Genomic DNA, 23,964 nt, shown 5'->3' on the forward strand with positions numbered 1-23,964 from the left:
GTGTAGCAGTTAAAAATAATGAATTTTAGAGTCAGAGAGAACTAGGCTTGAGTCTGTGGCTTTTTTGCTGTGGCCCATGGCAAGCTACCTAATATCCCTGGACTTCGGTTTCATCTATAACATTAGATAATACTACCTGATAGGGTTGGAGCAAGGACAAAACAAGATAATGCATATAAAACCAGAATGCTTAGCACATAGAAAAAGCTGAATAATCATTAGCTTCCATTATTATAGTTGTCCAAGATACATATCTGACATAGGATTATATTTTTTTCTATGTACCCAGCCTGACAGAATGCTTAAATCTTGAGCACTAGAAAAAAGAGGGTCCTAATGGAAGCTCTTATTTAATCTGTTTATAAACATAAATGATCTACAAACAAAAATTCGTATTTTAAGGATTTATTTCTCACAAAGATTATCAGTGCTTTTACATGTAAGAGCATCTGTATACAGGTTTATTCAACTATTTAATGTTTACACACAATACATAAATGTTTTTGGAACCTCAAGTTCTTTGATGATTGCAATATCGTTTCCAAATAAACATGATAGAACCTTAAATATTACATCATTCAGATTATTATTTTTGAAGAGAGGAACCTCTAATAGACAACTCCAACATAACTGTCCATTAACTGTTTGTAGTAAAACTGTATTCCTAGTAGATTTTTCAGCATATGGATGGTTCTTCTACTGCCTGGGCACCCTCTGTGACAGCTTTGACACATTTGGCCATTGTCTGTGAGGCTCTGCTAATTGAATCTGAAAGATATTAAGAAAATGTGTATTTTGATAATATAACTTTTAAAAAAGCACATAGTAAAACTTTGTTTCACATATTCAGGGGGGAAAAGAAAGGCTATAAAATTCTATATAACTATCTGTAAATTTTGTGAGATTGACCAACAAATTCGAAGGAAGCCCTTATTAGTTAAATGCTTTTAATAAGTACTCATAGGTATATGATTAAGTAATCATATACAGCCATACTATGTGCCAGTATGCTACCATTAAAAATATTATAGGAAAGTATTAAAGACAGAAAAAAATATGAATATATACTGTTACTGAAAAAAAAGGTTACAAAACAGTATGTGTACTAAAATACATTGACTTGTACACTTTATGGGTGAATTTTATGTATATGAATTATATTTCAATAAAGCTGTCTAATAAAAACCCTACAGCACATAAATAATCTTATTTTTTGTTTAAATAAATATTTTTGGATGACTGACCAAAATGTTAAAAATAAATAGTTATTTCTGGGTAGTGGAATCATAGTGAATTTCCTTGCTATTTTTAGCTTAAGTATGTCTTCTATAATGAACATAACTTTTATAACATATCTAAAAATCCTATTAAAAATAACCTTATAGACTGTTCTAAAAATTTAAAAATATACTACCTGCTCGAAAATAATTTTAAAGCATCTATCAACTACCTCATAACCATGATGTTATATCAAGTATTGCAAGATTTGCAGTAAACAAGTTTGTTAGCCTGCATTCTTTAAAAACATTCTTAACATTTTACATCAAAAGCACCATTTAACATGTTCCACCATTCAAGTGTTTTAATTATTCTACTATAATTCTCAGAAAAACCTTCACAGAAAAATTCTCCCTAAACTGCTATAGTGATTTTACATACAATAGTAAAATTTTATATTTAAAATCTGTTAACTTTTTGTCTACGGCCATTCCACCCTGAACGTGCCTGATCTCATCTGATCTTGGAAGCTAAGCAGGGTCGGGCCTGGTTGGTACTTGGATGGGAGACCACCTAGGAATACTAAGTGCTGTAGGCATTTAAAACATAAATAAATAAAAATTAAAATCTGTTAACTTTTCTTGGATTTTAAAACTGCTTACATTTCAGAAAAAGAAATTACAGTAAAGTCAGAAAATATGAATTACATTAGTTCTGATGTTTTGAAAATCTTTAAAGGTTAAAAATATCAAATTCTATCACTAATAGGTTAGAATCATAATGCTAAATTTGGGGATCTTATTCTTTACCACCTTTCATATTTGACAATTGCATACCTGTCATGTAGAAGTCTTTTATCGTTAGCTGGGGTGGAACAAGTGGATCAGCAAGAAGTTGCTGGTTCACTAGCTGCAGAAAAGGAATAAGAGATGCATAATAGTATTAAAAACTAGTGTTGTTACACCAGAGGATACACTACTATGAAAACTGCATTAGGCAAGCTTTTACCTTGGAGAGCTCACTTGCTTGCTGGAAGTAATTAGCTCCTTCAACGTCATCATACCGAACAAGATTAGGAGAGACTTCTTCCAATCTGTTCCTTATTTGATCCAGAGTGTCATATGGAAGAGTTTTACCTGCAATCTAAACATATCAGATCCCAAAAATTAACATGAAGCTTTAATATAATTATATATTATTTAAAAATTTCAAATAATATATAATTGAGACTATGGTGAAACAATGCAGTACTACTGAAAAATCTACTGGTGTCCACTAGTGTATATATTAAGCAAGTAGTTAAGTGGGGAACACAATTGTCAAAAATTCTAGTTCATAAACAGCTGTCGTACATTAGTAACTTATATTTAGAAAACAGACTGATTATGAAATAAAAGGAAATAATGCTATAGTAAATATGAATGCTTCTGTTAACCTGTTATTGATCATATACACAGTTTACAGACAACTGTCTATTATTTTAAATCTCATGACGCTTCTTTTTACAGAAAAGAGTTAAGAAGTATCAAAAGACAAATCAAAAATAAAAATACCAATTTCAGATATCCATTTTTTAACACATTTTTCCTATAGAGATTATTCAAAATATCTCTCCATTTTAGGCTTGCATCTTCCTTGACTTTGAAAATCATTATGACAAGCCAACATGTCAAACTTCCCATTAGCAGTATCACCAAGAATAAATACCTCTGAGAGGGCTCTTATAATTTTCCAGTCTTCTCTCGCCAAGCCAGGAGGTGTCACTGCTACTTTAGTCTGCTGAGCTCGGCCTTCGGTATTGACATAAGTAGCAGACTTCTCTGTGTAAGCAGCGCCTGGGAGAATGACATCAGCTATAGGAGCTCCAACATCACCATGATGTCCTGTGAAAAGATGAAGATCGGCAAGCCACGTTTTAGCAAAAAACTGATTAGGTACTGTATGTGAACAGAGTATACATCCTTTTAAAATCCCATTTTAAAAATTACAAAAGTGTTTTTAAAATTACAACAACATAGTACTGAAGTATTTGGAAAAAAAATTAAAGCCCACCTCACCCACAATTTAACTCCCTTCCCAAAGAAAATTACTATTCGGTATGTTGCAGGCTATTGTTTGCAAATATACAAATATCTTTATCATATACACATATATAATGGGCAACTAGGTATATCATTTTTCTTGATGATTACAAAGTGGAAATGTTCAGATGAACATTAGCAAAATTTGCAGACTGAAATGGTAGAGGAACAAAAAAATGTAGAACAAGAAGTCATAATACTGAAAAGGAAATAAACAGAAAATTATAAAAAATAGTATCCTGAAAGACTATCATATATTGCTAACAAAACTATTGGAAGGAAAAAGGAAAGAATTAAATGAAAATTACAGAATATATAAAGTTTGATCTCATTTGTGTACATGTTTCTATGTGCACAGGAAAATGCATGAAGCATGTGTATCAAAACCACAATCAGTCATTATCTCTGGACAGGACTAGGAATAGGGTTTTAGCTTATGCACTTGGTTTAACTATTAAAGATACAAAATATTACATAATGCTTTTTATGTACCATGAAAAGTTTCTTAGAAATTTATGGTGTTTATGTGTAAAAGAAGCAGAAAGTTATATAATACTTTTCTTTGTAAAGTATCCAGGATTACTCTGGACTCTATTTATTCCAGGGAAACTTGATTACATTTACAATGATGAGAGTTCAAGAAAATGAGTCAAACATAAAAAAACCCAAGGAGTGCTGTTAAATATAATTCGTTAATGTCCTGCAACACAGGACTCATGACTTTTAAACTTTTTCAGGCTTTATATAAAACTGCTTTCCCCTGATTATATGATAATGCTAAATATTCCTTGAAAAGCTGAATTTTAATGTTATATATTTCCTTGTATAAGTAAACCATAATTTAATCATTCTTGTTGCTGGGAACATTTGGGTTTCTTCTAATTCTGTTATTAAATAATGTCAGGTAATAATTCTTAAGAGCAATATCAACTATGTAACTAATAAAACCTATGATTTGGTTTTAAAAACTGTTGGGGTGTGTGTGAGGGAAACTCCTGAATGGAAAATATTCGGTCCACTAAATATATTGCTATACAGTTTCTAATACACACAGTGCACCATTCTCTTCTGTTTCTGTTGTCACAGATGCTACTAACCTTGATAAATAATGAAACAATCCTTTGGCAAATCCTGCCGAGTGATACAACCTCCATCTGCACCTAGGAGGAATAGTACTTTGGGAGGGTTCTTCCGAATTGCTTCCACCCCAGGTTTATAGCCAAGGTCTAAAGCAGCTACTTGGCTTGCAATCCTGTAAAACAACTATGGATTTTTAGTGCAGTGTTTTCATTATAAAAAATTAAATGTGATATTAGTCGTCTTTCTATTCAATGCTGTCAAAAACCTTACCTCGCCTTTTTTAACCCATTTAAAACATATGTCAAAACCAGAAACAGCAGTCTTTTACAGTTTTAAGAATGGCAAACAAGGAAAAAGATGCTTAGGACACCGTGTTTCTTCATTTGATAATATTTAATGAAATAATTCTGGAAACTTTCTGACAATTGCAATTGTCTTAAGTTGATCCTTATTCAATAGTTAAGTCATAAAACACATGATAAACCAAACATAGTCATTTGAGAAAAATCAGGTGATTTTAAAAACAAAGGGGAGAAATTTAAACACCACTCATAAAACTGTAATTCAGAAAAAAACTATAATTAACACACTGGTGTATGTCCTTATGGAATTTTTTTCTGTGAGCGTGTATTAGTTTTGAAAGCAGAAATAATCTTTTAAAGAAGAGGTCAAGATACAGTGTCAGGTGGGTGCTAATCGGGGGAAATCACCTTGTAAATTATATAAATGTCTAACCACTATGCTGTACATCTGAAACTTATATAATACTGAATGTCACCTCTAATTGAAAAATTAAAATTTAAAAAAAAAAAAGAAGAGGTCAGAAATAACCATACTTTGAACAATCAATTGGGAGTCTTTGGTCTAGTTTGCTATTGTTAACTTTCTAGAAACAGTAGCCATTCTGAGGACTTACTATATGTAAAGCTAGCAAGGCCTTTACATATTTGTTAAGGGAAGAGGGCAGGTCAAACCAACTCCCACTAGATGCTGCTGCTCTATCATAAACTCTCGGATGGAACGACATCAAAAGAATACTTTTAAAAATTTTTTTCAAAGAAGTGCAAGATTTGTGTAACAAAAACTACAAAATAATTTTGAAAGAAATTAAAGTCATTAATAAATTGAAAGACATTCTATGTTCATGGATTAGAAGACTTAACATTAAGATGGCAACACTCCCCAATTTGATCTTTAGATTCACTATAATCCCTACTAAAATCATAGCTTAATCCTTTGCAGAAACTGACCAGCAAATCCTAAAATTCATATGGAATGCACAGGACCCAGAACAGGCAAACCTATCTTAAAAATGAACAAAGTTGAAGGACTCATACTTCCCAATTTCAAAACTTAGCTCCCTCTCCCTTTCCCATCAAGTACACACTATTTTTTTCTTAATTTCCCTCATTCTCAGCCTTGAGGTTTCCGCTCTCCTCCCCTTCCCTCTCCTCCCCTCGTCTCCCCTTCCTTTCTACCTTCCCTCCCTCTCTTCTCTCTCTTTCTCCTCTCTCTCCTCTCTCTCCCCTCTCTCCCTTCTCTCCTCTCTCTCTCTCTCTCAGATCTATCTGGGCAGACTCACACTAACTTATGACAAAGCCTACCTCACCTTGGAAAACAAACTGAGTAAGCCTAAGTTTGCCTCTGCAAGATGATCAGTAAAAAAAAAAAACTATGGAACCCATTAAAAGATTCTTCAAGAATTAGTAAATGTGCTTTACTCTGAAAAAGAAAGTGTTTTAAACGATGTTTCATGCTCTCAACAAGCATTAAAAGATATCCTAATAAACTACACTGACTTCTCATAAAAAAGGTATCTTGTGGTAAGAATGAAATAAAAAAACAAGGTTAGTAAATTAAAAATTATAACTGCATCAGTGCTCTCCAGAATGAACTCACGAAATGATAGAATTTTAAAAATTATGTCTAAGCATAGAGAAAAAAGTGAAAAATTGAGAGAAAAGAGCCAACCAATGCATAACAAATAGAAACTTCTGTATGAGAACAAATAACAATGTAAAAGTAAGTGAATAAGCTTTTTCTGAATTGAGAATATAAACATTAAAAATTTTAATTTGAAAAAGGAGAGTATCTGTGATATTCCCAGGCAAAGGTAATGACAAATAAGTGTCACCCAGTCATATTCTGTTAGAATTTTTTAACATCAAAAATAAGAAACCCAAAGGGTGAACAGGGAGACAGACACAAGTACATATTTACAACATCAGGTTAGCATCAGAGATAAAATTTAGAATTCATGAGATCCTCTCTAAAATATTAAAGAACAGATGAAAAAAATCCTAACCAAGTAGTCATTTGTGAGAAGAAACCAGAAAGACATTCAGAAATTGAAAAATTGACCCTAGGGCAGTTCAGTCTGGGGCTGGGGCTATGTGAATAAAGACATGGATGCAAAAGTGAATTAAAAATAAAGTAAAAACTGTGGCTAAAATAGATCTAGATGTGGTAAATGTAAATAAACTCTTTTTAAAAACATAAGATTTAAAAATGCTTATCTGATGATTAACAATATCAAATTAAACCAAAAGCAGAAATACAACATTGAAATTAATGTTTAGAAATACATGTAAACATTTAAATTTTCAAATGTGCCTATCATAAGTAAAAAAAATGTTTAGCCCCAATCCTTAAACAAATTTGAAGAATTTGAAAAATAATACTTAAGGCAGAAAGGATTATGTGAAATGAGAAAACTCGCTAATGTAAAAATGGTACAACTTTTCTAAAAAAATTGGAAATATGTTAAGAGACTCAAAAATGTTAATCCTATTTACCCCAATAGTTCTACTTTTAGAAATCTACCCTAAGGAAACAATCTAAAGTTCAGAGGTATCTGTGTATCGCTGCATTATCAATCAAGACTACCAGCAATTTATATGTTAATAAGAATGAAATGGATAAAAGATTATATATACTCATTGCCATTAAAGTTTATAGAGAATTTCTAATCACAGGAGGAAATTCTTATTTGGCAATGAAAACTGATCAAAATCAGGTCACAAAATTGTATACACAGTATGATCTCAACTATGAAACTAAAAAAATACACAGGAAAGAAAAGACCAAAAGAAAGTGCACCTAAATAGCAACAGGAATTATCTACAGATTGTGGAATAAAGATAATTTCTATTTCGTACACTTTCTTCTCTTTCCAACTTTCTTAAAATAAATTTGCATTATTAATATATTAAGCAAAAAACTTTACTCAGATAAATTCTCATGTTAGTTTACACTTTTATCATTTAAGGAAAGACTTGTTGGAATTTTTGAACCAAAGTATACTGATTTTTAAGATTTTCTCAACATGTATTTCGGATCTTTTTAATATTATTTATTATCTTGCATTCTCACGCAGAAAGGTTTCTATTTCACATCTGCTACTGAGATAACATTGTTATACATTAAGTTTTTGTAAATCTAAATGTGACAATGAAATAGGAACACATGTACACAAAATTACTTGAATTTTATAGTATATAAAACAATTACTCTGTATTAACCAATGTTACCCCAATAAACTTAATTTAAAAAATAAAAAATAAAATAAAAAATAAAAAATAAAACAATCACTCAACATACCTATGAAGGATATTCATAACTTTCCAGTCACCAGTAACACCACTACTCATCCGAACCTTTTGAGCAATGCTGGAAACAGCTGCAAGAATTGCTGCCCCATCGTTTCTTTGGAGTGCAGAACTGCCTAAAACCACCATTGGTTTTTTAGCTTCCTTTAGAACCTATTTAAAAAAAAAAAACAACTTTGATTAAAAAAACATTAGAAGTAAACTAAACTTAGCCAAATTTACATCTAGAATATGTTGTCCCCAAGTTTTAATTTGAACATGAATGTCTCTGATTTGCTAGTCAACATATGGACATACATATAGCCAGGTTTAATTAAAACATCTTATCAATGCTACTGTGAAATGGTTAAATAAGTATCAGATAAAACAGATTTTTTAAAAGTAAGCATTGGGAATCAAAACCCTAGCCAAATGTTTTTTGGCCAGAATGACTATGGGTAGGTCCCAGAAAAATTAAGAAATGTTCTCTAAATAGCAGGGGTCCCCAATCCCTGGGGCCGTGGACCGGTATCAGTCTGCAGCTTGTTAGAAAATGGGCCGTACAGCAGGAAGTGAGTGGCAGGCCAGGGAGTGAAGCCTCATCTGTATGTGCAGCTGCTCCCCAGCACTAGCATCACCACCTGGTGAAGTTATTAAATTTCGAGGATAAAGGATCAAGTATTAAGTATCAAGAAAAAGTATCCAGGCACAAGAAAAAAGTTAGGACATGGCTGGGGGAGAATACAATTGATGTCAGGTTACTCCACAGTAACAAAAGGGTACCTATAAAGTTTAGAGAAGAAAAGAAGTGTGACTCTAGAACTTTATATCCTGCCAAGGCTCTCATCACAAACAAAATACTAGACATTCTCAAGCAAGCAAGAACTCAAAGAATAATGCACCTATGAGCCCCTCTTTTTTTTGTTGTTATTTTCTTATTTTTTTAGGCGAGGGAACCCTTGGTTGACCTCACAGATTGCAAGACCTTGTCAGTTTATGATCCCCTATTTTTTTTTTTTTTAATGCCTACAGCACCTGGTCTTCCTAGGTGTCTCCCATCCAAGTACTAACCAGGCCCGACCCCGCTTAGCTTCTGAGATCAGACGGGATCGGGCTTGTTCACGGTAGCATGGCCGTAGACTATGAACCCCTCTTGAAAAAAATAAAAACTATAATCTACAGACAGCAATAAAATAAATGCAAATAAAGGACTTTGTAATGAAAAAGTCATATAAAAGGACTGGTGAAATTCAGGTATAATTCTTACAATAAAGAAATTGTTCAATTCTTTCAGTTTTACTTCAATTTCTTTTCTGATAATTTCAAGTAAAATTAAACTCCAGTACATAAAAATAGCATGCACAGTATGATCTCATTTTTGTTTGTTTTATTCATCCATCTTGCTTTAATATATGAACAGAAATGATTATGATAATACTTGCTTGGGATGGTGGGATGTTGGCACATGTTTTACTTTCATCCATGTCCTTTTCTATATCACTATAATTTTTAATAGTAGTCAGATATTATTACAAAAACAAGAAATTTAAAAAATAATACTTAACACAATCAACAAGAGTAGATATATAATGAACACACCTGGCTGAATGGATGACTACCCGAAGCAATGTCTTGAAGAATTTTTGGGGAATCTCCCAGATGGTCATATGTGTAAGTGAGATCCACAGGCTACCTATAAGTGCCACTTTTAAGTCATTATGAAGCCAGCTGAAATAAAACAAAGTTTTTAGAGCTAAATTATTAAGTTAGCATAGTTATTGGTCTCATCAATGCTAGGTGTTAATCTAAGTTTTTAGAGCTAAATTATTAAGTTAGCATAGTTATTGGTCTCATCAATGCTAGGTGTTAATCTACAAAATGTTAAAAGCACAAAAGCATGAACAGAATACTTAACTTTAACATATATAATTTATTGTGTACCTTTCAAAATAAAGTGTTGCAAAAATACACAAAGGTAATTCAATGAATTAATTTTATATAAGAATGCTAACTCTATAAAAAAGACTTTAATTTTAGAATAAATGATCCGTAGTTTTTATTTTGTCCTATTTACATCATAGTTATTTATCTCCTAATTATCCACTACAGCCATTTAAATATAGATCGTGAAAATAAACTACATCATTCATATTTATTCTTTATGACTGTGAAGTATGAATCTGGCTCCTCCAAAATAGTTATAATGCGGTGACCACATATTCTGATTTGTCTGCAATACTGCTGGTTTTTACCTGTCATCCTGGAGTAATGAACAACTCCCTGTTTCACTCTTAACAATGTCTCAGTTTAGGCAATAAATTATATGGTCGACCTATTCATAAGTCTCTAAGATATAAAAAGAGGCATTTTACAAAACTGGCCTGTGTTCTTCAAAAAAATGCCCCCATAAAGAGACTGAACAATAGTGACAATAATTACATACAATGTATGACTCCAGACTGGATCTTGGTAGGAAAAAGTTATTCTAAAATGAATTATGGGAAAATTGGTAAAATCTGAACATACACTATTGTGCGAACTCTAATTTATATTTAGTTTCTTGTCTCCAATGAACAAACTGACATCTTCACCTACTTCAATTTCTCCATATGAGAGGAAAAAAGATATTTCTCAAAGTTAATATGAAAATCAGTAATATACATAGGACTATTACTATCAGTTTTGTTCAATTCTCTATATAAACAGTCCGGATTTTAATAGTTTATATTCATTAATTAATTTGCAACTATAAGACAGTTCTTTAAAATTAAATTATAAAATGCTCTTTAAATTACCTGCAAAAGGAAAACAGTATAGCATAAACATAAACACACTAAATTCTCGAAAATCCATGCGGAAATATTTAAGGATAAAAGGGCATCATGTTTACAACTTTTAAATGATTCAAAAAATTACATTCGTATATGTACATATATATATACGTACATATAAACACACACACATACGCACACACACGAATATATATATAAGAAAAAAGAATAATAAAACAAATAAGACAAAATGTTAAAAGTGGCTAATCTGAGTGAACAGTGTTAGAAAAATGAGTATACAAAGGTCATTTCAAGTATCTTGAATTATTTCAAAATAAGAAGATAAAATAAAAGGCTCAGCAGGAGGTGAGGGGTTGAATGGACCTGTGAGAAACTGCCCTCCAATTATCTTCTGAAGTGTCACTTACACTATTAGAAATCGGTGAAAATAATAATTTTTCATATATAAAAATTATTATACATATGTTTTTTAAACCCCAAACATTATTACTAACCTCTTTCGAATTCTAGCATTAAATAGTGGTGCCTCGAATCGTGGATTTGTACCAACCAGAAGGACAACATCTGCCTCTTCCACACCAGCAATTGTAGTATTTAGAAGATAATTAGAACGCAAATCTGTGCTAGAAATACAAAATTAAAAATACAAGTTTACTTCAAACTAGTATGTGCTGACAATCCATGAAATAGTCTCATGCAATGAACCCATGGCACTCCCAGACAAAAAATTTTTATGAAGTATTCTTAAATTACATCAAAGTTTCAGATACTTATTAAAATGGGATTCTCCAATAACTCCTGGTTTGACTTTGGTCTACACGTGAAAATAAACTGGTGGGCATGTTGGAGAATCCACATTGTCACATTTCAGTTAATGATGCCATGAATGTTGGTTTATGCACAACTTGTAACCAATAAAATAAAAAATAAAATAAAATAATAAAATAAAATAAAGTAATAAAAAATAAATAAAGTAAAATAAAATAAAGGAAAGAAGGAAAGAAAGCTTAGATCCTAGCTTCATATTTCTCACCCAGCTCCTGCAGTTGGGAAGACCTCTTCAGTGCAGAGGGTGTCAGAGTCCACTCTATTAAGCAAATCTTTGAGAGCTACTAGGGCTTCAGCATCCACCAAGCCACCTGCAATTGCTGCGATATCCTTGCCTTGAAAACTCTGGAACTAGAAATGGATGCAAAGCATATTACTAAGAAGCCTTCATTCAGCAAAGACCACAATGAATTGTTCAGAAACAAAGCAATAATCATTTTCAAGGAGGAAAAAAGGAACAAACTTCTAATAAAAAGTTTTACACCAATTATGAAATAATCTAAAAGTGAGAAGCAGAAGTATATGCAGGGCCAAGGGTAATAACACCAACTTGGACAGAGCTGTTTTAAATTAGGAACAAAGGAGCCTCAAAAGTAGGTCTGGAGGATGAAGAATGTGGAGTTATAGGTAAATATAATTTTTTTCTGAAGTATATGCCATTCCTTCAAGCCCTTTTATATACATTGCCTTTCTCTGACCAGAAAGCCATTCCCTACATTTTTGCTCTTGTAAGCTAGTATTCATTCTTGAACTTTGCCTAAGGAGTCACCTAATCTAGGAAGGCATCCTTGATATGGTAGCCCTGGTAAGGCACTCCTCCTATATGTTCTGGCATATATCATTTCCTGTACAACTACCCATAGCAGCATATGATAATTGCCTAATTATGTATCGTTCCCTACTACAAGATTGTGGGAGGTAAGGACTACGTGTTAGTGGTCTTTAAATTCCTACATCTAGCATGACATATTACATGTTGTTCTCAATAAATGTTTATTAAATGGAATATAATCTTGGTAAGAGAAAAGAAGTGAAGGGATACACATCCATTTTCACTATAAAGATGGCCCTTGAAAATCACAAATACATTTATTCCGTATTTCAATTTTTTACCATTCCAGCTACACGAGAGAGTGCATCCTCCCAGGAGGTATAGGTTAAAAGCCCCTTGTCGTTTCTGACCATCGGCTCAGTAAGTCTTTGACGTTTCAGCCCATCATAGGCAAATCTAGATAACAGAAATTATACCATTTGTGGAATCTTGCTAAAGAGGCAATTATAATTTTCAAGTTTAAAATCTGAAAGAACTGTTAATTAAATACAGTATTGGTTAAAGTGTCAAAATAATACCTGGAAACAAATAATTATCCCAGGTTTTTTTAGAGATGAACTAATAAATATTTTATGAATATCACCTAAAAGCTAAAACACCATCTAAAAAGCTTGAATTCTTATAATTTATTTTCAGCTACCTGAGTAATCTTAAAATTATAACATGAAAAATATCTGATAGCTGAAAAAGCCAAATCATCTTTATTTATAAAACCTGAATGCCTCTAAATTTTTTATCAAAATTATGTTGTGCAAACTCTAACTTATAGTTAGTTTTTTGTCTCCAATAAACAAACTGAGATCTTCACCTACTTCAATTTCTCCATATGGGAGGAAAAAAGATATTTCTCAAAGTTAATATGAAAACAGTAATATATGTAGGACTATTACTGTCAGTTCTGTTCAATTCTCCATATAAACAGTCAGGATTTTAATAGTCTATATTCATTAATTAATTTGCAACTATAAAAGACAATTCTTTAAAATTAAATTATAAAATGTCCTCTAAATTAACTACAAAAGGAAAACAGTACAGCTATACCTAGTTTTATCAGAGATCCACTCTTCATTGATGTCCTCATGCATCCTTGGCAAAATCCTCATCACCTCTCCAGTTCTTGTGCTTACCACAATGTTACTTCCAACTGCATCCATTACATCGATGGATTCGGTCTTTCTGAGAATAAACACATATACTTGCTATGCTGATTTTAAGAACAAGTTTGTGTACCTGGTTTACCAAAAAAAATTTTTTTATAATTACTTCCCTTTCTAAATTTCTAAAAATAATGGAACTCAGAGGAAATGCTAAAAGAAAAAACACCCTCATAGTTGAACATATCGCATAAAAGTCCAATGCAAAAATGAAGCCTTTGAAACTATTATCTAATATAGAAGCCATTTGGAAGGGTTCTAAATAGCCAAATCTGGAACAATTTGAATATCAAAATAAATAACAAGAGGGGAGAGATTTCTGGGTATAGATGATTAAGAAGCTTGACATACCCTTCCCCTCAAAAGCGAAAATAAAGCTGAATGAAATTAATAAAAACAACCAATTCAGGCATACAACATGAGAAACTTTTAAGCCTGGAAAAACTGCTGAACTCTGAGTAAGAACAGTAGAAACCAGTGATGTTCTAGCTTGGGGCTGTTATTATCCCCTCTCCCACCACCCTGAACTGGAGGTTTTGCCAGGGTAGGGCAGGCTGTGAAGGTGGGAGTTTCTTGCCTGCAGATAAAGACTCATTCAATTTGGAATAATAGGCAAAGCAGTCCTGGAGATCAATTGAGCTGAGGAGAGCTCATAGTTGAGGCAAGCATTCCTAGTGGAGGCTGTGCATATACGAGCAGCTCAGACCAGAGAGGGCCCAAGCTATTCAACACTCCTGGATAATACTGAGATCCAAAGTGCCTAATGGAAAGCACAAGCGGGGCCAACTTGAAAATAGCCTGAACTCTGAATGTGCCCCTTTAGCCACACACAGATCCACTCGCAGAGTACAGAAGTAGCCTTATTGGCTCTAAGTATTTGAGAGCAATCATTACCTGACTACTAAGCTCTGCAGACACAGAGCCAATTCCTAAGAAGCCTTACTTAAAAACAAAAAACAAAAATATTAAAATATGCTCAAAGAACTAAGAAAAATCATGTTTAAAGAATATGACAATTATGAATCAATAAGTAGAGAGTTTCAGTAAGGATAAAGAAATTATAAAAAAAAGAACAAAATAGAAATTCTGGAGTTGGAAAGTATAATAATTGTAATACAAAAAGTTTACTTTTTAGGGGTTCAACAGCAGATTTGAGATGGCAAAAGAGAGAATAAATTAACTTAGTGATAGACCAATAGAAATTGCCTAATCTGAAGAACAAAGAAAAAAGATTTAAGAAAAATGAACAGTAGCTCAGAGACTCATGAAACAACATCAAGTGTAGCAATGTGTATAATACTGGAGTCTTGGAGAAGGGAAGAAATTCTCTAATTAAACATCTTAGTTATGTACTGTTTCTCCCACACCCCCATCCTTTTGTATACATAAATACATGGTTTAACACCTAGAATTTTAAGATACTCCCATATACTCTGGTGAAAATTTGAAACTGGGAGGGTAATTTGATGATGTTTCTAGATCCTTAAAAATATTCAAACTTGTTGCACCTACCTACTCCACTTCTTGGTTTAATCAGAAGTATCAGAGATATACAAGAAAATTTATGAATAACAATGCTTATCGTAGATTTGTAATTATAAAAAAAACAGACACGCCCGATCCCCTCTGATCTCAGAAGCTAAGCAGGGTCGGGCCTGGTTAGTGCTTGGATGGGAGACCACCTAGAAAGACCAGGTGCTGCAGGCATTACAAAAAATAAAATAAAACAAACAGAAACAAACTAAACATCAATAACAGGAATTTATTATTGATGTGGATATATCCACATAGTTGAAAACTTAATAAATGTGCAATGAAAAGAAACAATAAATTTTTAAAAATGAAGAAAATTTTACTCATTGGAAGGACAACTAAATTAAATAATTTTGTGGTTAAGTACTTTGGAATTTCCAAGAACACTACAATTAATTTGCACAGGTTCATCCTATCCTTCAAAAACTAACAACCTATCTTCCATTAAAATGGTTTTACTTAAAGCAAATAAATAAAAACTTAGCGGATCAATACAATTTGGACTCAAAAAGAAAATGAATCTTAAAAGATTTTTAATAATAGCAAATTAAAGGACAAAAAAATTGTCCAAAAATACAATGATGAATACCTTGTTTCCCAAGGCCGGGCAGTAAAGGCATAGGGCTTAGAGGTCAATGCACCTACAGGGCAGATATCAATGACATTCCCAGACAGTTCAGACATGAACATCTTTTCAATGTATGTGCCAACTTGCATATCATTTCCTCTGCCTGTTGTTCCCAAATCATCTACTCCTGCAATCTCACTTGCAAACCTGAAAGATAAAAATGTACCATCAAATGGTCAAATCCAGCAAAATTACCTCCTTTCCTACTCATGATCACAAAGAGATACTGATTTTCAAAGCAATCAAAAAGATATGAGTATTTTTTCAATGGTGAGGATAGCCCCTAAATAAAAAATAATAAATACCTGCATTTAATTTGAGGCACAATGCATAAAAAAATTGCACAAATTATATATATAGTTCAGCAAGTTATTGTAGAGTTAACGCTTATAGATTTTGATTTTTAAATCCAACCAATACTGCTAGTAACTGAAAGTGACCAATTTATTCATTTTATTGGCTTATACAAAAAACATTAAAAAAAAAAATCCCTCTTTTCCCACAAAATAAAAGTTACCATCTTTTCCAGTATTGTTATTCTACCAAATTCTTTGACAATTAAATAAGCATATGAATGATATTCCAGAAGGGGGGGAGGATTACCTGATGCAGCGAGTACACTGTATACATCTTGTCATAATAGTCTTTACCAATGGCCCAATGTTCTTGTCCTCCACAGCACGTTTCCCCTCTAAAAATCGGCTCCTATCACTTCCAAACATCATGGACTGGTCCTTAAAGAGATTACGAGAGTTAATCTAATGCTAACAAAATTAAAACTTGAGACAACCAAAAAGATTTACGAAATTAGACTACATACCTGCAGATCACATTCACCTCCCTGGTCACAAATAGGGCAGTCCAGTGGGTGATTTGCTAACAAAAACTCCATCACACCTTCTCTGTATAGAAAGTTGTAATACATAAAATGCTTTACATATACTCTATTTAATAATCTTCATAGATGTGTGCTGTCATATAGTTAGTATCAATTTGACATTTATTATCAAAAATGCCAATGTAACTATCATTTTAGTATTAAACATACAACCTAAAAAATACTTACAGGTGCCTAGAACAAATTATTATTAGAGAACCTAGAAAATTATGACTTTCAACAATACGAAATTACCAAACGTTGCTGAATGGTTCTCAGAAAATACATTAATGCAAAACAAACAAACAAACAAACACACAAATGCAAAGCAAAAACACATTAAGTGCCAGGACATACAGGTATATATCACTGCAATAATTTCAATTCAATAAGCCTCGGGCACACTCTTTATCACAAGCTGAGCAAGTTACAAGGGTTTTAAATGCTGATCCCACTCTAGGCTCAAAACCATAAACACCTGACTTCATCTCCTCTATTGCTCCTAGAAGCCTAGCAGGCCAAGTTCTTCAGTTTGATACTGAATTTCTCATCTACGGGAAGGTCTAAATACTAAAATGTAAAATTTTCTCCTCTAAGAAGTTATTAAGCCAAGTAACAATACAGTACCTGGCTTTCTTAGATTTCTCTGAGTTTGTCAGGATATTCCAACCTTTCATTACTGGCATGGCACAAGCAGCTACAACCTAAAATTTCAATGAAAAAAATCCTTAAGTATTTGTATTTATTTGTAATTATAAGTAACCCAATATATAAAAACATTATTCATTTAAAAACAAGCAAAGAAGAGAGTATTTTAAAATCTGAATTTTTTAGTTTTCATATTAATATGATAATCTAGCACTTTACATTTCTCTTAGAAATAAATAAGACATTCTACTTCTTAATTTTATTACAAGAGTTAATGGAATTTTTTTATAAGAGGCTGTGCAACAGAACATCAAATTAATTACTGTGTTTTGATTAGTATATATGTTGCTTAATTAAAATGGCATAAGCCAAAATGAAATTAAACATCTTCATACAACGCTTTTCTCTACTAAAATGGCACAGGATGAGCACTTCTAATGTGCTGCATGATAACTCCAGATCTCAGTTGTGTGTCATATAGCCATTTGGAAATATTGACAGCTGTGAGAAGTTACCTTTAATTTCTAAATCTGTTTTACTTATTTTAATTATACAGCACTTGTGTTTACAAAGAACTTTCACTGATGTGTTTCCAGTTTTGAAATGAAGAGAATCAACTGCACAAAAAATAAATATATAGATAGAAGTAAGCAGGACTAGATTCTTCACTATAATAATATTGATTCTAAATAAAGCTGGCCGCAAGATTTAAAGTTTTCTACCTTCTACAGCATGGTGTGGAATTTTAGGTATCAAGTACCTTAGGCGCTTTCTCAATTTCAACAAGGCACATCCTGCAGTTTCCAGCAACAGACAACCTTTCATGATAACAGAATCGAGGGATCTGCATGCCAACCTTCTCACAAGCCTAAAATACAAAGTAAAAAACTTTTGTATTAGAATACCTGATTTCATCCTTGTCTAAAACACATACACACAACATGAGGCCATCCCCTACCTATATTATTACTCCTACTTATATCTGTATCTTCATTCATTCTTACTTCATCCCTGAAGAGAGTTCCCTCCTTTGCTCTTATTTCCAAAACCTGGCTTCTTTGAAGCCGACTCTTTAAAGATCCTTAGCATGCCTAAATATTATGGAAGAATCTAGATGACGTATCCTCAAGCTGTGCTGAAGGCTTGACTCCTCATTTCTACTCTAAACCACTATCCACAAAGATACTTCCTTTAAACTCTGTCCCAGTGGTTTCATATCTGGACTTCATTGCCTAGCTCTCCTCCTTTGGATTAGACTCCGTTTCACATCATCTAGCTCAGCGGTCCCCAATCTTTTTGGCACCCGGGACCGGTGCTCCTATGAGAACCTCATGTCTGATAATCTGAGATGGAGCTGAGGCTGTGATGCTAGCACTGGGGAGCTGCTGCAAATAGACTAAGTTTCGCTCACTCAGCTGCCGCTTACCTCCTGCTGTGCGGTCCAGCTCCTAACAGGCCATGGACCAGTACTAGTCTACAGCCTAGGGGTTGGGGACCCCTGGTCTAGCTGACTATAATCTGGTCCTACCTTTGGTTCCACATGCCCCACCCAGGACTCACACTCCCACTGTGGCTGAAGCTCTTCCTAGTTCCTTCTCTACCAATTATTATTCCTCCTTCTCCGAGCCTATAAACGTATTCAAATTTCCTCTAAAGTTAGTTCTTCCATCCTTAGCCTTCACTCTAAAGCAATCTCATCAACGTCCAAATTAACTATTTAGCAAAAATGTATCAACTCTTCCAATGTGCTAGATGCTCTTCCAGTGAGTAGAGCACTGAGCAAGACAGATAGTATCCCTGCATTCGTACTAGCTTACATTTAATGATTCCATCTAAATCTTCATCTGCAACCCATAGTTCTCTTCTCCAAGCTTTTGACTTAAAATAGGCATTTCTCTGTGTATGCTTCATAGAGTTAAAATTCAACTTATTTCTATCCCCTACTATATATCCCCAAATAAGCTAATAAAGCCAGAAACCACAAAAATCCCTCTGCTCTTCATCATTCCTAAAGGCCTATCTACACCTCACGCTCTTTTGAATCTACCCTCTTATTTTCATTCCCATTGCCACCATCTATTTTAGGCCTTTTCATTTCCTGCTCCACTAATGCAAGATACTCTTCCCTTATCTCTCACTCCAGACTTATTATTCTCCAAAGCATCACCTTGCTGTCACTGTCACACTGCTTAACAGCCATGAAAATTCCTGATGGGTCAAACTACAAGCTATTTAGCGTGGTATATATCTTCTTTCATGACTGGTCCCCCCCCCACCCACCAGAATAACTTAATTTCCTGTTATATAAGATTTTACATATACCTTACATTCCAACAATACAAAACTATTTGAAGCTTCCTTGTCCACATATAAATACCTATTCACCCTTTAAAATCTCCTCAGGGATCACCTGAAATGCTAACATCTTTCTACCACCTCCTATACCTGCCAAAATATTCTGCACCGTACCTTGAACATACTTTTGATGTATAGTTATTACATGTCTGTGCCTAGCATAATCTAGAAATGGAGACTAAAATGAAGAGCATTTGGCTCTGTGACAACTTGCAGATGGAATGAAGCATCACTTCTCCATGACCAATTTTGTTAGTTCTGGAGAAAACTGGAGAAATTAAATATTTAAGGCATGAATCCAAGAATGTACTATTCTTCATTTACATGCTTTGTAGGACATATTCCTAGAAATATTACTAATAATAGAAAGGTCATATGAAAGTGAAAACCATCAAGCAGGCTCACAACATACAAAGGTTACTATTTCCCAAACTTACCTATATTAACTAATAATTTATTTTAGGTAACTTCAAATTTCTTAATGAATTTTTGTTTGGAAGGCAGAAGTAAAATAAAAGAACTGCCATAGTTCACTAAGTCAGAAACTGATAACTGACAGCTCACTCTGCCAAGATTTCAAATCAAACTTATCTTCATATAACCTTATTGCCTATAGTTCTTTTATGAATGTTTACTGAGGAATCTTGACAATTTTAGAAGTATATAAACAAGTGTAAAGGAAATAAATTGGTATTTTAAGAAAATCAGAACATACACAAAAATAAAGAATTAGAATGTATGCCTACTTGGAGGACGGTAGTTCCTGGTTCCACCATGACAGATTGACCATCGACAAATACTTCAATCAAGTTGCTTGCGGCTGTGGCAGTTGTTCTGACTGACCATCAAAAACATTAAAGTGAAAAATAAATTAACAGAGTTGAAATAGCAGAGGATAATGGATTGAGTACTCTACAAGCCTAAAATTTTTCATCATTTTATACTATTTCCCTCTTTCTCTAGATTCAAACTTTTAAAATACCAAATAGAAAAGCTTTTCAATCTTGAATCCCAAACAGAATATAGTATCTACTTTTAATAACAGTTTAAGTTCAAGCTCTTAATACCAATGAAAATATGTTCACGAGACTACTTTTCAAAAGCAGAATGACTAGTTTTTCCATTCTAGCACTGATGAGCAGTTCCTATATTTTCTATTCATGATAATTTCTATAAACTGTTTAAGGTAAATTATATTTTGAAAATTATTCTATTCAACTTGGGTCGTTTGTTTCTATTTTTATTTAAAACAAATTAAGAGTTTAGTATCTTTCAAAAAACAATCCACAGACCTATGAATTTACAAAGATAGAAAGTCTAATAGCCACAAATGCAAATTTAAAAAATACTTACCACATCCTGTATGAGACTTAGAAAGGCCTACTAAGGCCCTTCTTACAGGTATCCTTAACATATTGCTAAGAATAAAACAAAGAAAAGTTAGATCATCGTAGGAAAAATACCCTAATTATAAACTTTCTGATATTTTATGGTTTTAAAGCACTCCACATACATTATTTCATTGAATAATCACAAGTTCCGATATTTTCACTCAAATCCTATAGATGACAATACTTGTTCATTTCAGAGAGATTACTGACTTATATATGATATCGAGGGGCTAAGAAGCAACTAGGATATAAATTGGGCTTTCTAATTCTATATAAACGGCAGTTCTGTTGTTTTTAACTATCAAGAAATGATCAAACTTTAAACACAATATAGTAAAACAAATTTCGAGAATAATAATGAGCTTATCATTAATAGCTATGTAAAACAAAGCCCACCTTTCTGCCTTCATTTCCTACCAATGTTCCAACATTCTATGTTCTGAGCAGTTATCTACCAAATGCTCCTGAGATATTCTGTGTTCGCTCACAAGCTCCAACGCTTTGAAGTGTCTGGAGTGCCACATTCTGTGCTAAGTAGTACATTCGTCTCAAAGATTTGCAATTATCTGTTTATATACCTGTTCTACACTCACTGTATTGTAAACTTTTTGAATCTCTCTATCTTCAGTGCCTACCTCCGAGGCTGGTGCACAGTAAGCTCTAAAACTGTGGTTGTCAACCAGGGACAATTCTGCTTCTCGGAAAACACTGACCAATGTCTGGACACATTGTCATGACTGGGGGAAATCTACTGGCATCTAGCAGGCAGCAGCCAGGGTGATAAACATCCTACAGTGCACCAGACAGTCCCCCATAATAATGATCCAAAGTGTCAATGGTGCTAGAATTTGAGAAACCCTGCTCAAAAAGGTTTACTGAATTACTGAAATACATGGGAGTGGATTATATAAAAACGCCAATTTATGGTATACACAAGCAAACAGAAAGAAAAGCTATCTGAACTTTTAGGTTTTTTTTTGTCCATTCACTTGATCATATGGGCTAAACATCTAAATTATAAGTTTTCATTTGAAAGTTTTAAAAATGCAAATTATGAGATCAGAATATATCAACACAAAGAATTTCAAAGGTAAAGAGAGGGGGAAATATTAGAGATATATATATAAGTTTTAAGCACCAAGTTTCACATACCTATCATACAAGATGTATAATCGAAATTTCATAATTCAGATTTCAGTAATTCATAAAAGTCATTAATTCTGAATTTGTGATACTGAATTTGTAGACATCAGATCTATCACCTACTAGTGAGTGATTTTTGGTAAATAAGAGTTTCTGCTTCTTTATCTATAGAGCAGGAAGAAAAAAATACCTCCTAGGCCATGTGTTATTAGTTGGAGCTCAATAAATGTCAGTTAAAGCTGAAGGCAGGTTTAGCCACTTCAGATCAGTTTTAAAATGCTCTTCCTTTGTGCTCCTTCTCATTACTATCAGCACACATTGTGTATATACTTTTATTACTCTACCCAGTAAACTGTAGGTCAGTAATCTATTTTAGTACCTACTAAAATGTAAGCTCCTTGACAAGGAATAATGCACTTTGGTCATTTTTCTTTTCTGAAGAACTAGCATCATGACCTTAGGAAAACAACCAACAAATAGTCTTACCACTAATTTCCAGAATGAGTATGATCAGCCCTATTAAAATCTATTGTTATAAAGATAAACCTGAATTTACTGAGCGTAATGACAGATTCCAAATCAGCAATCAATATTTTATACAATTAAAAAAATTTTAATACTATAATTTTGTCTCAATACAATTTTATTTATTTATTTATTTTCCCCCTCTTTAATTCCCCCCCCCCCATAGATGTTGCCATTTCTCCTTAAGAACTGGATCTCTGAAGGCGGGGCGTCTCCTCCCACACGCTCCCGTTGTGCACCCAGTTAACTCTTCTTCATGCACTCATTTCTAGCTTATCGTAGACATTCAGTAATTATTTGCTAATGAATTGTTTCCAATCTCTAAACATAACTTCGACTTTCCTGGCAATAAACAGTGCGAGTTCTCTGGCAGCCTTACAATACCCCGCTTTACGATGCACACACAATTTGGTGAAAAAAAAGAACAAAACAAACAAACAAAACCCTTGATATTTATTCATCAGAAACAGTTCGCATTACATTTTCTATACCCTCAATTCGTTTTTGAGCAGAGTTGTGCCTGATGCAGGCTCTTACAGTACTGTATATGCACTAGATCCCAAGAACTTTTAAACGATGCATCTTTGTTATTCGCAGTGCGACCTTGGGCTAACTTTTTAAATGTCCTTTCCTTCAGTTTCTCCACCAGTGAAAGGAATAAAAAGTGCTATCCGACAGTCAATGGACAAAACTAAAAAACAAAGAAACAAAAAAACAGGCGTGGACAGTTGCTAACGCAATAGCGGCCAAACAATGATGCACCGTACCAGGTGTGTGCTAATTTAGGGAGAAATGCTCAGCCTTTAGGCCTAAGTCATTGTCAAAGGTCCTTTCCCAGGGAACAAAACGGTCTCCTCTCCAGAAATGGGAATGTCCTGCATTTCCCTTGCAGAGGGAAGGTCACCCACAAGCGTGCATTCAGGCCAGCGCTCCCTACCGCCTCCTCCTTTCTGCTCCAGCCGACCAGAGACCTTGGCTAACCTGCCGGGTCTCGGGGGTTCGTGGGGAGGCGGGGTAGGACGCGGCACCCGGTCAAGGACAAGAAGAGAATCAGTCACCTGGGCCAAAGGAAACGGTCTTGTCAAATAATAAACTCCTGTGGCCGAGGCACCTCAGCCTTCTCACCCAAACACAACCTCACCTTCTCCCCGGAGCCGCTGAGGCTGCGCTGCAGAACTGTCTGCACCACACCGAGCCCCCTAGAAGCCGGGTAGCCTATTCAATATGGCGGCCTCGGCTAAGGCCGTCACCCGGGCCTGGTGAACGGGAAGCCAGGAGGGACTAGAAGCCTC

General features: G+C 33.9%; 1 protein-coding gene and 2 pseudogenes across 1 annotated transcript; 1 reads left to right on the forward strand and 2 right to left on the reverse strand.

Moving 5' to 3' along the window:
- Positions 1-389: 389 nt before the first annotated feature.
- NDUFS1 (NADH:ubiquinone oxidoreductase core subunit S1) lies at positions 390-23,939 on the reverse strand. Its single transcript, XM_039844538.1, is given in 21 exon segments — positions 390-768; positions 2,055-2,127; positions 2,227-2,361; positions 2,926-3,101; positions 4,397-4,551; positions 7,980-8,140; positions 9,566-9,657; positions 9,660-9,694; positions 11,253-11,381; positions 11,792-11,937; positions 12,700-12,814; positions 13,460-13,594; positions 15,695-15,880; positions 16,337-16,467; positions 16,554-16,635; positions 17,238-17,314; positions 18,019-18,126; positions 20,360-20,451; positions 20,967-21,031; positions 23,440-23,730; positions 23,814-23,939. Coding segments are annotated over 19 exon segments (2,181 nt in total). The 5' UTR covers positions 21,028-21,031; positions 23,440-23,730; positions 23,814-23,939; the 3' UTR covers positions 390-676.
- LOC120587912 (uncharacterized) lies at positions 1,698-1,816 on the forward strand (annotated as a pseudogene).
- On the reverse strand, positions 8,990-9,107 carry LOC120587780 (uncharacterized; annotated as a pseudogene).
- Positions 23,940-23,964: the final 25 nt, after the last annotated feature.

This window comes from Pteropus medius, unplaced genomic scaffold, assembly GCF_902729225.1.
Source record: "Pteropus medius unplaced genomic scaffold, Ma_sr-lr_union100, whole genome shotgun sequence".
Classification (NCBI taxonomy): domain Eukaryota; kingdom Metazoa; phylum Chordata; class Mammalia; order Chiroptera; family Pteropodidae; genus Pteropus; species Pteropus medius.